The sequence below is a fragment of the Sciurus vulgaris genome, assembly GCF_902686455.1.
Source record: "Sciurus vulgaris genome assembly, chromosome: 3".
Classification (NCBI taxonomy): Eukaryota; Metazoa; Chordata; class Mammalia; order Rodentia; family Sciuridae; genus Sciurus; species Sciurus vulgaris.
The window spans coordinates 70905269-70921254 of record NC_136463.1 but is presented as its reverse complement, the minus strand read 5'-3'; the positions used below and the strand labels follow the sequence as shown (position 1 = coordinate 70921254).

Here is a 15986-nt window from a genome sequence, read left to right as displayed (position 1 = left end):
GAAGCTGAACAACTTGGTGGAAGTTTCTTCTACTTGAGGCATGTGCATCTCAACAGGGATGATTTTTACAACAACACCTTCTTGTCTTGACCTTTCCTTTAAATTCAACTTAGAATTTTTTGTGTATATGTGATGCTGGAGATGGAAACAGGACCTTGAACATGGTAAGCAAACACTCTGCCATTCAACTAAACCCCTAGCTTTACATATTCTAAATGAAGTTTATAAGATTTATAAAATAGCAGTCTTTTGATCAGTTAATTCATTAATTCAGGCTGTATTACCTATTCCAAAAGCTTTCTCTGTTTTGTTTTTCCCATAATGGACTGGGCCTCACGTGTGATAGGCAGGTGCTCAACCACTGAGTTATATCTCTAGCCCTTTTCATATTTTACTTTCAAATTGGTCTTGCTAAGTTGCTCAGACTGTCCTCAAATTTGCCATCCTCCTACCTCAGCCTCCTGAGTAGCTGAATTACAAGTGTACACTAACATGCCCAGCTTCTTTTCCATAAATAACTTGGAATATCTACTTGTTCTCACTCTCCTGATTTCTAACTGTGGTCTCTGTCTAAATAGTGCAATTGCCCAATCAGTGGGGAGCCAAAGTAGAGGAGTAGAGGATAGGAGATTCTCAGGTAACTTATGACTTGTGTGACAAGACAGCACTTTACCTTTCTTTTGTTCTTCCAAAGTTTTTTATACAGTTGGCACCTGTTTCTTATGTGGTGCTGCCAGGAGACCCTTGTTGGGCCTCTTCAAGCTAAACTGATTCCCTTCCTAGCCTTACTGGGTCTGCAGCTATTGAGGACTCTTCCCTTTTTGGAGATGTTGTGATCATCCCAGGAAGGGGCTAATTGTAGCTGTAGAAAAGGAGACTTGGGTGCCAGGCTATCTGCTTCCACAATGTTTCCCTCCCTTCTGCCTTTCTTTCTCTACTCATCTTTAGGCAGTTGCTCTTAGCCAGATCTGCAGCACAGGAGCACACACACACACTGCACTGATGGTGAACAAATGGATGAGATGTGCTCTTGGTGAGACATTGGGGATGAGGGCTGCTCAGAGAGCAGCTGTTATCCGGGAGGGGCTGTGTCTTTACGGTTAGTCAGACCTATTCATCTACACTCTGCAACTATCAGAGAGGAATTCTGGGTTCAATAGGCCCAGTCTGTAGTATTCACGCATGTCTCAATGCAGTCCTTAAAATAAGGCTCAGGAAGCAAGAAAGGCTCTTTCATATTTATTACACAATACAAGTATTCATCTAATGCTTCACTTTGTGTAAGAATAAGTAATTCTATTATTTACAAGAGAAAATTAAAGAGGATGCCCAAGTCCTGGTTTTCCTGTTGAAAACATAGTGGCTCTTGTTTAGTTTTCCCAGTTCCAGGAGGGAGCTTCTGTCCATGTAGAGACTCCTTCACAGACAGGACACTGCAGGAGGGCACAGGATAGCAGGAGGAGAAAACTCAGTATGCTACAAATGCTTGGCCCATTGGCTCCTGAGGTGAGAAAGTATTTCAAATCTGAAAAAGAACAGAATATGTTGTTACTCACCTGGCTTAAAGGAATGAAATAGAAATGTTTGCACCTGTTCTTATAAAGGTGCTCTTTTGCCTTGACCTCCTCACCAAAATCTCTTGGGCCCTGCTTCAAGGCTGGCAGGTTGGGAGGTGGTTGGGATGTGGTAGGGAGGTGGGGCAGGAATCTGAGTTCAATGTCTTCTTGAGAGGGGATTTCATTGGAGCACACTGTTCAGGGACAGCCCTGCAAGAACCTAGCTAGGGGAGGTGAATCATTTAACAACTGGGGCAAGTAGAACAGGGTTAAAACAATACAACAAGATAAACCAGTCTTCAACCATCTGCTGCAAAGATAGTCCATGTTTTCCCCAGATTAGGTCTAACAATATTGCTTTGACTAGAGACCCAGTTTATTAAATAGGAGGATGCAGCAATCCCTAAAGTCACCATCATTCATTGGAACATTTGAGAAATGCTGGGTCCAGACCTCAGATGAAGACATCCATGGTTGACTACAAATGTTTCTTTTTAATCTCTCACTCTATTGGTTAAAAACAAACAAACAAACAAACAAACTTGAGCATATTCCCCATTCAGTGTTGGAAACACAGTTGAGCATGCACAGATTTGATTTACATCTTCCCTTTCAGATATGAACAAGACTCACAGACATGATGAAGAACTCTGCTACATCTAAAGTCTAAAAAGGACTTTTTGATAAATACATATCCAAGATCATAGTCATTAGGCTCACCTGTTGGCCTGTTCATCTGCCTCCCCTTCACCACCATACCTGAGCACCTTGCTCTGCAGCCCCCCTCCCTATCTGTGTCTCTTCCACAACAGTCCTCACTCATCTGAACTCTAAGAGTCCCCAGTCTGGCTCTATCTGAGCCTGGAACTTCAGCCCTGGGCAGCTGAATGGGAATTTCTGAAGTGATGGGGCTGGGCAGGAATCTTATAGTGATGACCATGTGAACCTGCTAACCCCACAGGTAAGTAACCAATTACATCAAATCACTCTTACATCAAGACTGGGGCTGGGTGTCTGTGCTTCTCCCCAGAGTTGCTCAGGACATGCCAGCCAGATTGCCCCAGATAGACACAAACAGTGAACAAGTGATACAGACAAGCAGTGGCAGCAGGGACTTCCCAAACCTATTCAAGGGTGAGCTGCAGTGGGATCTGCCCAGAGTCCAACTCCAGATGGGACCATGGTCAAGTCCATTCCAGGCCTGAGAGCTACCTCCCTATATCACCCCACCTTGGAGGAGAGGATTGTTCCAGAGTGTCAGATCCCCCAAACATCTGGACCCATTATGAGTCTTGTGCATACATGAAGAGGAAAATATAAATATAAATGAAACCAAGTTTGTGTGGGCTCAGCATGGCAACCGTGTCTCCACTGCTGAATGGGGAACATGCTCACATTATTTTTTACTGATGGAGTTTTTGGAGACCACAATGAATGAGGAAAATATCACCTCTCAATTTGAGGGCCAGACCCAGCATTTCTGAAACTCTACAATTTTTTGCTTAACTCCCTAGATTCCCCTGGGAGCCAGAAGGCTTCCTTTCCTGCCCTCAACCCAGAGAAGCTTGGCCATGGAATGATCCCCGTCACAGATGATGTCCCACAAAGGCTGGACAAAGACTCAGAGTTGACTGGTTCCAGGACCTTTAAGGGTCAGCCTCAAGGCTGGGTCTGGTTCACAGATGGTCGTTTGCTTATTTGTTTGCTATTTTTTTTTTTTTTTTTTACCAGAAATGCATTTTTTAAAAAAATCGAGTTTACAACAAATAAATGTAAAATAAAATTGAGTTTGTAGCAGTGAGGTAAAGCTTGATCTGGCCCCATCTCACATTTGTGTTAAGTAACTTGTGTTTGCTATTTCACTGTGCCATTACATAGGTCCTAAATTTTAAATTAAGATTTGAAAAATTATTTGAGTATGCGGGATTGAACTGAGGGCCTTGAGCATGCTAAGCACATGCTTCACCAATAAGCTACACCCTCATCCCTAGAGTATTTAGTTGTTCTTGGTTTGCTTGTTTTTGCACTGCTGGATATCATACCCTCAGCTGCCTGCATGCCAGACAAGTGATCTATCACTGAATTACACCACCAGCGCTTCAGTTAGTTCTTCGTGCTAATGACAAGTTCTTGGTTCTCTGCTTCATAGGTAGAAAACGCCATCCTGTTGGTCTAATTGAGGTGAGCTTGAGCTGCCTCAAGGTTTGAGCAAAGATCCCTTTGATTCTTGAACATGCAGGACATCAGAACATAGGGGGTGCCCTAGGAGACCCTCAGCTAAAGGTCCCTTAGTGGGGAGAAGGGCAAGATTTTGTGTCATGTTATTTATTCCAATCCCTCCCATGCACAGATGTCTTTTCCCACTATTAAAATGATATTGTGAATACAATTTTTCCTCTATCTCCCATATACTCTTGAAAGCATCATAAAAAGCCATTAAAGGACTTAGAACATAGTCACATTTTCAATATGCTAAGCAACACTATCAAAAATATCTTCATTTTTTCCCCATTGAGAATCAGTCTCACAGGAATGGGACAGTGGTTAAGAATCAGGGCCTACTTGCTAACTATGGGAGTTAACCTCTCTCTAAGCCTCAGTCTCCTCAAACATAAAAAGGTAGAATACATACTTCATAGGCTGTTATGAGAATTACATGGGATAATAGGTATAAAGTGCCTGAAATATGAAGAGATAACAAATGCACTTATCACCACCATTATCAGACACCATCTCACCATTTGATCACCATCAGCACAGCCATCACCACCATCACTGTAATTTGCCTGAAGCAGAACCAATAGGTCAAACAGCATAAGGGGTTACTGTTCTTTCTGCCCCTAACACTGCTCTAAAATGGGACTGTACAGTACTATTTTATCTGGTTTTGATGAGCAGAAGTCACTTTTCAGAAGCCACTGTGACTGTACTTAGCAGAAAGACAGCAGCCTCAGCCCTAAAAGCTTCCAACAATAGAAAATAGTGATTAAGATAACACTGGAACCCAGTCCCTGACCTGATGATCTTGCATAGGAGGCTGACCCCAGCTGTAACCGTCCTCAAATTCCTGCTGAGGAACCTCTTGCAGGTGGAATCTGACCTCATAAGCCTATCCCTAAAATGTATGTCCTCCAATCTCTGACCATAGTAGAAGCAGCTGGTGAGTCAAAGGCATGACCCCACAAATGGGAGAGACCACAGAAGAGAGGGCTTTGGGGAAATGTAGCTTGCATGAAAGGGAGGGAGAGATGAATATGGCTAGAATCTCCCCCTCACTTGCAGGTGCAGAACTAGCTGAGAAGGGAGTGGGTGGTGGGCCAGGAGGGAATGAGAACTGTGCCTTCATTAATAGAGTCCCTTGACTCCTGATCCGACTCAGAGGAGAAGAGAGGGAGGTGGGGTAGAAGCTGTGCATTCACTGAGTGCTTCTCCAGAAATGACCCACCAAGGTAAGAATGAGCGGGAGAAGACAGTAAATGGAGTTGAAGGCTTTCCCTCCTGGCTGTCCTGGCAGGGCAGTTTGAGGAGGAGGGAAGTGGAATTGAAGGGCTGTGCCAATATTAACCACATGGCTCCACTGCTGGAGGAGGACAATAGTTGAAAGCAGGAAAGGGGCTTTGGCCTTAGTTTCCTCTCTGGACATGATGCACAAACTACCCAGGATGACACACGCAGAGGCCCAGTGACATGGGTTGAAGGGTGGTGCCTTCACTGACTGTGCCCACCACTGCTAATCCCCCTTAGCACCTGTTGAAAAGCAGTATTGAAGAGAGATAGGGCCCAAGCTATTGGATAGAAATGGGGTGCCATCTCAATCAGCTTTTGCAGCCTGACAGAGAAGGGGAGCAACTGCCCAAGCCACCAAAGCCGAAGGCCTGATCCATTCTGGCTCCAGTGCCCTCTGGCGGGAAGAGATGGTGTTGACCAGTGTAGGGACATCGCCAGAGATTTAGTCAGCTAACCTGACTTCCAGGTTCAACTCTGCTTACCAGCTTGTCAGCTCCGGAAGCTCTGCACACTGTAAAGAACGCAGAGGGCACTGGAAATCATGTTAAACCCAGCAATCCGGATATAAGAAACTTTAAAAAAATTAGTAAATAAAAATAATGATAATAACAGTTCACTGGGTAAGTCACAATGAGTGTGACTTCCTTCAGTGATGGACTTAGTTTGCTTATTTCTAATTCGTACTCAGGGTGAACCACAAAAAAGGCGCAAACGCATATGTATGTCAAGAGCTGACGTTTCGGTTCTTCTTACCACAGCCGCCGAACGTCTGGCGGGGAAGACAGTGCAGGGCCCCAAAGACGCACCTGCAGAGGCGGCAGCTGCTGAAGGTCCAGGCTCCATGCACCAGGGCGCCGCAGTCGCTGAGGAGGCGGACACCTGGCATCACTGCCTAGGCCCACGCGCCCTTCCCGCAGCGCCCCCTCCCGCCCCTTCCTTGGGTCGCGTCCGCGGGTCCCTAGCGCCCACCTGCGCCTCTGGTCGTGCTCGCAGTAGCGGCCGGTGAAGTGGGCTGGGCACACGCAGAAGCTGCCCAGCACACAGGTGCCGCCGTTCCAGCAGCAGCGCTGTCGCAGGGACGCACCTGTGGAGGCGGGAGGCGGGTTCTCTCAAGCTCATCTCGGAGCACAGCGGGGCGCACTCTCCTCTTTGTCCCGGCGGAGAGAAAGCCGCACTCGTGATCGGACCCAGGAGCCAATAAAGCCGACTTTGGGCTAAGTGTGTTTGCTTGGGCAAACCCTGCTTGTTATTTTAGGGATTAAAAACAAACTACCCAGGGTGCAGGAGGTCAGCAGAGCCAGGTGACACACTGCAAATTGGATTTTTCTCTCTCCTTTCACATGTTAAAGTCAGGCTGTGGCTTTACTCGACAGGGATTGAAGACAGGCCTCCCAGGCAGGACCACCCACGGGGGTGGTGACGCCAAATCCACCGCCAGAGGGGGCCTCCTAGGGACGCGGACACTGGAGCCCCGGAGTCTGCCATAAGCCAAACCAGGGTTCACTGTTATCTTGGTTTGGAACGTTTGCCTTAAACACATTTAAATCACAATTCTCTGGACCTGTGGAAAATGGCCATTGGAGAGCAAATTAACGTTCTGCCAATGAAATTGTGAAACTTTTTAAAAGAGGAAACTTCTCACTAGGAAATATTTTTTTACTTTGCCGTGATTCATAACTTGAACGTGACAATATGTTCTCTCTGGGGTTTCTTATTTTATCCCTAATTTATCCCATGGGTTTTTGTTTTGTTCCGTTTTTCCAGACCTTATAGTCAGAGCCCAATGACCACCAAGACAAACGTTTCAGGGGTTGGGGGTGCCTATACTCACGCTCTCCGAAAGCTCTGGAATAGGGAGAACCCTGCAGCCACCAGCCCTCTTCGCTCCCATTCACCTCCCTGAAAGTACTCAGGGTCCAGTTGAGTGTTGTCTGCTGGAGTTTGGGGGCTGCGAAAATTTTTACTTCTTCTCTACCACCTTTATGTTTTCCTCTTTGATAGCCTTTTCAAAAACATTAAAAATATTAGACCAATAAGAATTGAGAAACATAGTTTATGAAATAAAAACTGAGACTATGAATAAAAAGTATCTTACTGTTTCCCAAATGAATGATCTGTAATGCCAAACCAATCACAAAAAGAAGCCTAGAATATTTGAAGAAAATTATTATTAAAGTTTGAAAAAGAGTGTAAGAAGAAATTCATATTATACATATAAAATATAATGCAATCATACATAACTATACAACATATTTAGCATAGTAAATGCAATCATTCTGTTATTTGTTTATTTTTACTAATGTTGTCATAGCTTAGAAAGATTTTGAGATGAAAGTGCATACTTCCTTTAATAAGAGGAAACAGTCATGCATGCATTGCAACTTATCCTGAGAATTTTAAACCCTCATCTAAGATCTGAATGACACTGTTCTTACCTGACATGGTGCCTCCAGGTCATTTTCCCACCGACTTGTCTGATTGGTATGAGAGTCTTCTGTCATCGATATATTGAAGATAATTTCCAAGGAAGTTGTGTCTGAGCAGTTTTTGCATGGGAAGGTATCTTTACTCAGAACATAGAATAGGTAAGTATGGAAAAAACAGGCATTTCCTTCCCTGTCTTGACTAAGAGAAGCAGTGATGAGATCTTTGAGTTCTGCTGTTGAAGCCCAATAGGCAAGGGCCTGCTGTGACAGTCTGAAGGACTGTCCCTCAGTGAGTCCTGGCTAGAAGTGGGTGGAGACATGGGCTGATTCCCTCCCCAGCAGTATTTGCAGTCCTAACCACAAGGAGGGGTGGCTAATCCCTGGGGTAAAACATTGGTGACCAAGGTGACAAACCCCAACATGAATTTTAAAAGGAAATTTTTTATTCCATACTGTTTGTACCGGGAGCTGTGAGAGAGCTCAGCTAGAGAGGTGACATAACCAGTAGCTGGGGTCCCAGAAGTCATGAATTGTGAGCATGAAAGTAAAGGGGGACTTTTCAATCCCTAGTTTTTGAGATTCATTCTTACTTCCATAGATGGAGACTTTGCCCAGCTTGGTGGCAGCTGTTCCCATTTACTATAGCACTCTGCTGGGGGAGGTGCAGTTCTTACCCCCAGGTAAAAGGCAATGAAACTGAGGCTTCTAGAGGCTAAGCCCCTTGGTAGTTGATCTTTGAAAAATGCAAAATGCACGTATATTATGAGAAGCCCGGTGCTTATGGCATGCAGAGCCCCCTGTGCACAGGCAAAACTGCTTTACACAGTTGTCCAATGAGCCTACTTGAATTCAAGAAGGGAGAGACTTGGATGTCTCACCCGGACCTTTTTGAGTCTTGGTATTTCTAATTTCCAAAACAGGAACTCTGGTCCTTTGGTCAGCACTATAAAACACTCCTTGGAAATCAGTGTGGCAAATTTTGTGTGATTTTAATTGTAAAAAGTCACTTTGAGAAAAATAATGTTTCTTTCAAAGTTGAAAGAGTCCTTGACGCTAATTTGATTTCTTAGACATTTAAATGTTTTATTAGGGAGACTGTTAAGTAATTTTAATTATATGTAAAAAGTAAGTACATTTTATGACTTTAACAGAAACTTCTCTATGAACTAAGTGTGTTATGTATTAAAATAATAAAATTATTGAAATAAAGGATTGTATTTCTTTATATAAATACATTTAAAAACTTCATTTAGCAGAATGCTATGGAAAACAAATCTTCCTGATAATACTGAAATTTTAAAATATCTAAAATCTAAACCCCCCTTATAGTTTCTTTTATTCAAATTTTTTTTACAGGGGACATTTCCAAACACACACACAAACTGGGAGAATGATGCAGTGAACTCAGGTTCACCAATTAAGTATCAGCCTTTGCCAATCTTATTTACCACAATTATTTTCTTGGTGGAGTTTAAAAACACTTGCTTATTTACCAGCACTTACCCTAGACATTGTGTTATTTCATATCTAATAAGTTTTTGAAAATCTGCAATTTATAAAGGGAAACTGTAGAAAAAGGTAAGGAAATGTTTTGCTTGCAAGACAGGTTGAAAGTCAAGAAAGGAGGGCTGGGGTGTAGCTCAGTGGTAGAGCTCTTGTCTAGTGTGTGCAAGGACCTGGCAGAGAGAGAGAGGGGGGCAGAAAGAAACAGAGGGGGGCGGGGCAGGCAACAGAGTGTCCCAATTCTGTTTACTTAAGATCAGTTCTGGGGATGATGCAGGGCCTTGGGCCTCCTAGGGGATAAAGCTGCTGATAAACTATTTTTCACCACACTGTCACTCTGCAATCAGAGCTTTGTAGTCCCCTGTTGTCTCATTTGCTCAAAGGTTTTATGAAAAGAGTTTTGCATTTCAGTGCAGAGGAGCAGCCATGTTTGTGATTAACAAAGCCCAGCTGGTAGGGGTTGCCTGGGAAGGACTGGAGTGGGGGGAAGGTGGGTCCTCTGCCTTGGGGAGGTCCTCTTTCTTGTTATCAGCTGTAAACAGATAAGATGGGAGCCACCAATCCAATCTCCAGTGGATGCTGTGACTATTAGTTGTGTGGGAACTGGGACTCCCATGCCAAGATTGGGCACTGTCCCTTGTCATGATCTCAGCACATCAAACATTCACAGAGGAAAGTGCTCTGTAACAAATCAGGTGTGAAGGAACTCTGAGAATGACTTTAAAGCTGAGGCTGTCCTCATGGGCTGCTCACTGGGTTCTGTGGGGGAGTGAGATGTCTTCTCTCCATCCTCCAAGGTGCTTTGGCTACTTTCTGTCTCTCTAAATTTTTCTTTTTTTAGATATTTCATGTTAATGAAATTATACAATGTTTGTCCGTGTGTGTGTGTGTGTGTGTGTGTGTGATGCTGAGAATTGAACCCAGGGCTTCACATTCTAGGCATATATTCTACGAACCCCATTCTTGTCCTTTAGCACCTTGCTTATTTCACATAGTGTAATGCTTTTAGGTTGTAGCACATATCAGAACTTTATTTCTTTTCATAACTGAAAACTATCTCATACCATTTCTGTTTATCCATCATTTGTTCATGGATACTAGGGCTATTTCTACCTTTGGGTAGAACAGAGAGGGAAAATGGCCATTTATACACCAATAAGGGAGGACAAAATTTTGATCTTGAACTTCCAGCCTCCAGAACTATGAGAAAATGAATTTCTGCTCTTTAAGCCACTCAGTCTATGGTATTTTGGTATGGGCCTAGGGGCTTGTACCCAGAGTTTTTGTTTTTTTCTATTATTTTTTTTTTCTTTTTCTTTTTTTTTTTCTTTTTTTTTCCTTTTTGGTGCTGTGGACTGAACTTAGGGCCTTGCTAATCTAAGCACATACTTTACCACTGAATTATACCTCTAGTCATTTGTTTTCTATTGTTGTTACATATTATGTGTATTAGCAGTTTTGTATTGTTGTGATCAAAATACCTGACAAGAACAACTTAGAGAAGGAAAAGTTAATTTGGGCTCATGGTTTCCAAGGTATCAGTCCATGATCAGTCGGGCAAGAACATCATGGTAGAACTGCTCTGGGCAAGAACATCCTGGTAGAATGGTGTGGCAGAGGAAAGCTGCTTAGCTCACGGCAACTGGGAAGCAGAGAGAGTAAGAGAGAGGATCCAGGGACAACATATAGTCCTCTAGGGTAGGCCTCCAGCAATCTACTTCTTCCATCCATACCCCCTACCTACAGTTACTACCCAGTAGTCCATTCAAATTATTAATTCATCAAATGGATTAATCTACTAATAAGGTTACAACCCTCATGACCCAATCATTTCCTCAAAGCTCCACCTCTCAACTTGTTACATTGGGAAACATGCTTTCAATACATGAGTTTTGGGGGGAACATTTCATATCCAAACCATACTTAGCATTATGCAGTTTAGTAACTCCTGCCAATTTGAGGCCAACCTCAGCAACTTAGTGAGACAGCTTAGTGTCTGAAAATACACAGTAAAAAAAAGTGTGGCAGGTGTTGGTCAGTGATAGAGAGACCCCGGGTTCAGTCCCCAGTGTGACGAAAAAAAAAAATCATAAAGTGAAAAATATAAATTCCATGAAATAAACAAAAGCTTAAAATAAATGCATCTCAAGAAAGAGATTTGATTTTTCCAAAACTCTGGAAGAATCAGGTACTGGTGTACTGAAGGCCAGTCTTGGGGTTTTGTGGGCCATGGTGGAAACACCAGCAATTAGCAGGGGAGAAGCGGGTGGGTGCTGTCTTCTGGTGCCTGAAGAAAGAGTGCTGGGGACTGGGAACCAGTTCATCCTCAGCATGGAGGCTCAAGTGCGCTGTATGCATCGGGTCAGTTTTATCTTCTACCCATCAGAGCCTGAGCTGAGCCTTGGGGACCAGGACACAAAGAAGGAACCCCTTGCTCAGGGAGCTTCTATTTCCATAGGGGCAACAGTCAAGAAAACAAGAGTGACTGTTGTGTTTGAGTGCTTCAACTGGGAACATTTGAGATTGTGTGTGTGTGTATGTGTGTGTGTGTGTGTGTGTGTGTGTGTGTGTGTGTGTGTGAGATGGAGGAGAGAAGGAAGAGGAGGAGAAAAAGGATCCCTACTACTCATGGTCAGCTATTCATGCTTCATCTTGCTCTCTCTCTGTCTCTGTCTCTCTCTCTCTCTCATTCTTAGGTCACTCAAGATTAACTTTAGATTCAGAACATTTGACACATGGTTTTAAGTTTCAGTTTATTTGAGCACCCTAGAGCCTCCCTATCTTCTGCTTCTAGCCTCATGGCCTCTCCCAGGACAGACCTATGGCCTCCATGGGACAGAAAAGAGAGAGCGAGAGTCAAAGTCTGCTCTTCAGGCACCTTCTATCAGAAGTGAGTTACTGGCCCACAGTCAGAAGAAATGGTCCCACAAGTTCATGAATACCAGGAAAGCTCTGTGAGGCCATGTCAGAGACTATCTGCCACACAGGTTAAAACTTTTATTTTACTGTATTTGCTATTTTATTTAATAGTGAATAAATTATTAATGTAAATTTTATATGTCATGATATCTTCGTCTCCTAAATCTTAATAATTTAAGATGTCTGAAAGTTAAGGCCATTCTCTTCTATAACCACGAATCTGTTATTATACTGAACTGAATTAATCAGTTTTCAATTTTCCTTTAGTTTTCTTTTTAATGTTTAACATCTAAAGTTATAATTAGAATATATTATTTTCCAATTTTATTTCTTAAAAATAATTCGTGTGTGTGTGTGTGTGTGTTTGTTTTTGTATTTGTAGTGTAAATTAAATTCAGGGCCTCAGATATGCTAGGCAAGTGCTCTATCATTGAGCTATACCCTATTCCTTATTAAAGGTAAAGTATTAGTTTTGATGGTGGAGAAAAACATATAGAACTAAGACCAATTTAAGAGTTTTGGGCAGGACAATATCAAGGATATAAGTTTTTTAAATAATAAACCTTTTAAACCTACTTTTGTGTAAAATGTAGAGACAAGTTTTCCTTACTTCAGACAGCTCTAACAGAGGACAGAGTGGGCTGTGTGGAAAAAAAACAGAGTTCTGAATGCCCCAAGCATGGCCACAGTGTCACACTTGAGGCACACAGCCACAAGCCCAACAAATGACTCGATTCTGATTAACAAGCTAAGTCTTTTCATTTCTATTAACTTCATTTCATTTCACTTTATGGTGCAGGGATTCAATCTAGCACCTCATGCACGTTAGGCAAGTGCTCTTCCACTAAGCTGTGCTCCCAGTCCAAGACTTCTTGTTATTTATGATTTTTCAAAAAACATGTGCAGAGGGATCCAAGATGGCGGTCTAGAGGGAGGCTGCATTCCTTGTTGTTCCGCAACGCCGGATTCAAGCAGAGGATATCTGTTTCTCAGTGAGGCAGTTTTTTCTGCTTATCAATCTCCTGCTCTTTACCCCATTTGTCTTCTGTGATCACCTGCAATCTGCCAGCATATTGACGCCTTTTTTGAGAGCAGATTGCTCACTGTCAGGCGTCTATCATCCGCCATTTGCCTGCCTCTCGCCTGTCCATCGCCTGCCTTACCCCTATCCATCACCCAACGCTCGAAGTTCACCTCCCGATTGTCCAACAGCTGCCAGCAGATTGACCGCAGACCGCCAGTGGAGAACCAGCTGCCTGCTGCTGCCTGGAAGTTCACTGTTACAGTACCTGCAGGTTTGATTACACATGGCTGCCACCATTTTGAGACAACAGCCAAGCCCTGTAGGACCCCTGGCCGGACTGACTGGGTCCTGTTTCCAGGATCCCTCAGCCCAACCAATCACTCCCTGCCTCTGGGGCCCTCACATCAACTGACTGCTCCCTGCTGCTAGGACCCCCAGAACAACTGACCGTGCCCTATCACCGGGAACCCAGACCAACTGATTGCACCCGGCCTCCTGGATCCCACAACCACCCAAACACACCCGACCTGCAGGACCACTGCCGGACCAACTGCATCCTGTCTCCAGGACCTCCAGCTGACCACGTCCACCCCTGAGCTGCAGCTCCTCATTTGCCAACACATTTGGAAGCCAGAGCAGCCATCTTGGATAATCCTGGAAGCCGTAGCTCCGATCTTCGGGTGGGGCAAATCCCATCCTGAGACGCCTGCTGGAGGCTTGAAGCTCATTGTCAGGTACCTCTCATACATCAGGCTACTGAACACTGGGAGGTTTCATTAGTATATGACTATTATACAGTAGATTTTCTTTTTTCTCCTTGTTAAAAAAAATTTAAGTATTTATTTCTTTATGTTTCTTGCTTTCTTTTCCTTCTGTTTAACTGTTCCCTCAGAGTCGCTTTCTCCCTTATTTACATGATATTATTGTCCCCATAGGGGCTATTTGGTTTAGGATTGCATAATGTTTGATTTGGGCACTGCTAATATTGATCTCCCCTAAAAGAAAGGGTTTTGGAAACCTATAGGGCCACTATAAGCCATTAGGGGGAAATCTGCAATACCCCAGATCTGCAGTGCTAGAGGGGAAGATACATGAACAACATGAAAAAACAAGGGAAGAAAATGATCCAAACAAATCTAGATTCTATAGTAATAGAATCCAATGACAGTATGTTAGAAGAAATGTCAGAAAAGGACTTCAGATTTTACATGACTAAGATGATTCGCGAAGCAAAGGATGAGATAGAAGAGCAAATGCAGGCAATGAATGATAATACCAATAAGCTGAAAGAGCACCTGCAGGAAGCAAAAGATCATTTCAACAAAGAGATAGAGATTCTCAAAAAAAAACTAAACAGAAATCCTTGAAATGAAGGAGACAATAAACCAAATAAAAAACTCAATGGAAAGCATCACCAACAGACTAGACCACTTGGAAGACAGAACCTCAGACAATGAAGACAAAATATTTAATCTTGAAAATAAAGTCACCCAAACAGAGAAGATGGTAAGAAATCATGAACAGAATCTCCAAGAACTATGGGACATCAAGAAAAGACCAAATTTAAGAATTATTGGGATTGAGGAAGGCACAGAGATACAAACCAAAGGAATGAACAACCTATTCAATGAAATAATATCAGAAAATTTCCCAAACCTGAAGAATGAAATGGAAAATCAAATACAAGAGGCTTACAGAACACCAAATGCACAGAATCACAACAGATCCACACTAAGGCACATTACAATGAAAATGCCTAACATTCAAAATAAAGATAGGATTTTGAAGGCCGTGAGAGAAAAGCATCAGATTACATATATGGGGAGACCAATACGGATAGCAGCCGACTTCTCAACCCAGACTCTAAAAGCTAGAAGGGCCTGGAACAACATATTTCAAGCTCTGAAAGAACATGGTTGCCAACCAAGAATCCTATACCCAGCAAAACTAACCTTCAGATTTGAAGATGAAATAAAATCCATCCATGATAAACAAAAGTTAAAAGAATTTACAAATAGAAAGCCTGCACTACAGAATGTTCTCAACAAAATATTCCATGAGGAGGAAATGAAAAACAACAATGTAGGTCAGCAAAGGGAGGAACTACCTTAGAGAAAAACCACTCAAAGGAGAAACCAAGCCAACTTAAAAACCAAAAATAAGCCAAATGACTGGGAATACAAATCATTTCTCAATAATAATCCTGAATGTTAATGGCCTAAACTCATCAAAAACATAGACTGGCAGAATGGATTAAAAAGAAAGACCCAACAATATGCTGCCTGCAAGAGACTCATCTCATAGAAAAAGACATCCACAGAATAAAGGTGAAAGGATGGGAAAAAACCTACCACCACATGGACCCAGTAAAAATGCGGGGGTTTCCATCCTTATATCAGATAAAGTGGACTTCAAGCCAAAGTTAGTCAGAAGGGATAAAGAAGGACATTTCATACTGCTTAAGGAAACCATAAATCAGGAAGACATAACAATAGTAAATATTTATGCCCCAAACAATGGTGCATCCCTGTACATCAAACAAATCCTTCTCAATTTCAAGAATCACATAGACCACAACACAATAATACTGGGCAACTTTAACGCACCGCTGTCACCACTAGATAGATCTTCCAAACAAAATCCAACCAAAGAAACCATAGAACTCAATAACACAATCAATAACTTAGATTTAATAGACATATATAGAATATTTCATCCATCAACGAGCAGATACACTTTCTTCTCAGCAGCACATGGAACCTTCTCGAAAATAGACCATATTTTATACCACAAAGCAGCCCTTAGAAAATGCAAAAAAATCGAGATACTGCCTTGTGTTCTTTCAGATCATAATGGACTGAGAGTAGAAATAAATGACAAAGTAAAAAAAAGGAAATTACTCCAACACTTGGACACTAAATAATATGAAATTGAATGAAACATGAATAACAAAAAACATCAGGGAGGAGATTAAAAAATTCTTAGCAGTCAATGAGAATGACAATATAACATATCAAAATCTCTGGGACACTATGAAAGCAGTACTAAGAG

At 42.6% G+C, this 15986-nt stretch overlaps 1 protein-coding gene across 1 annotated transcript; it reads right to left on the bottom strand.

Annotated features, from left to right (window-relative positions):
• Positions 1-1276: 1276 nt before the first annotated feature.
• LOC306658093 (cryptic protein-like) lies at positions 1277-7552 on the bottom strand. The gene is made up of 6 exons (XM_079134804.1): positions 7499-7552; positions 7159-7208; positions 6895-7065; positions 6033-6147; positions 5817-5926; positions 1277-1525 (listed from the first exon to the last, which is right to left on the bottom strand). Exons 1-6 carry the CDS (start codon positions 7519-7521, stop codon positions 1371-1373), a joined length of 624 nt encoding a protein of 207 aa, XP_078990930.1. The 5' UTR covers positions 7522-7552; the 3' UTR covers positions 1277-1370.
• Between the last annotated feature and the right edge of the window lie 8434 nt (positions 7553-15986).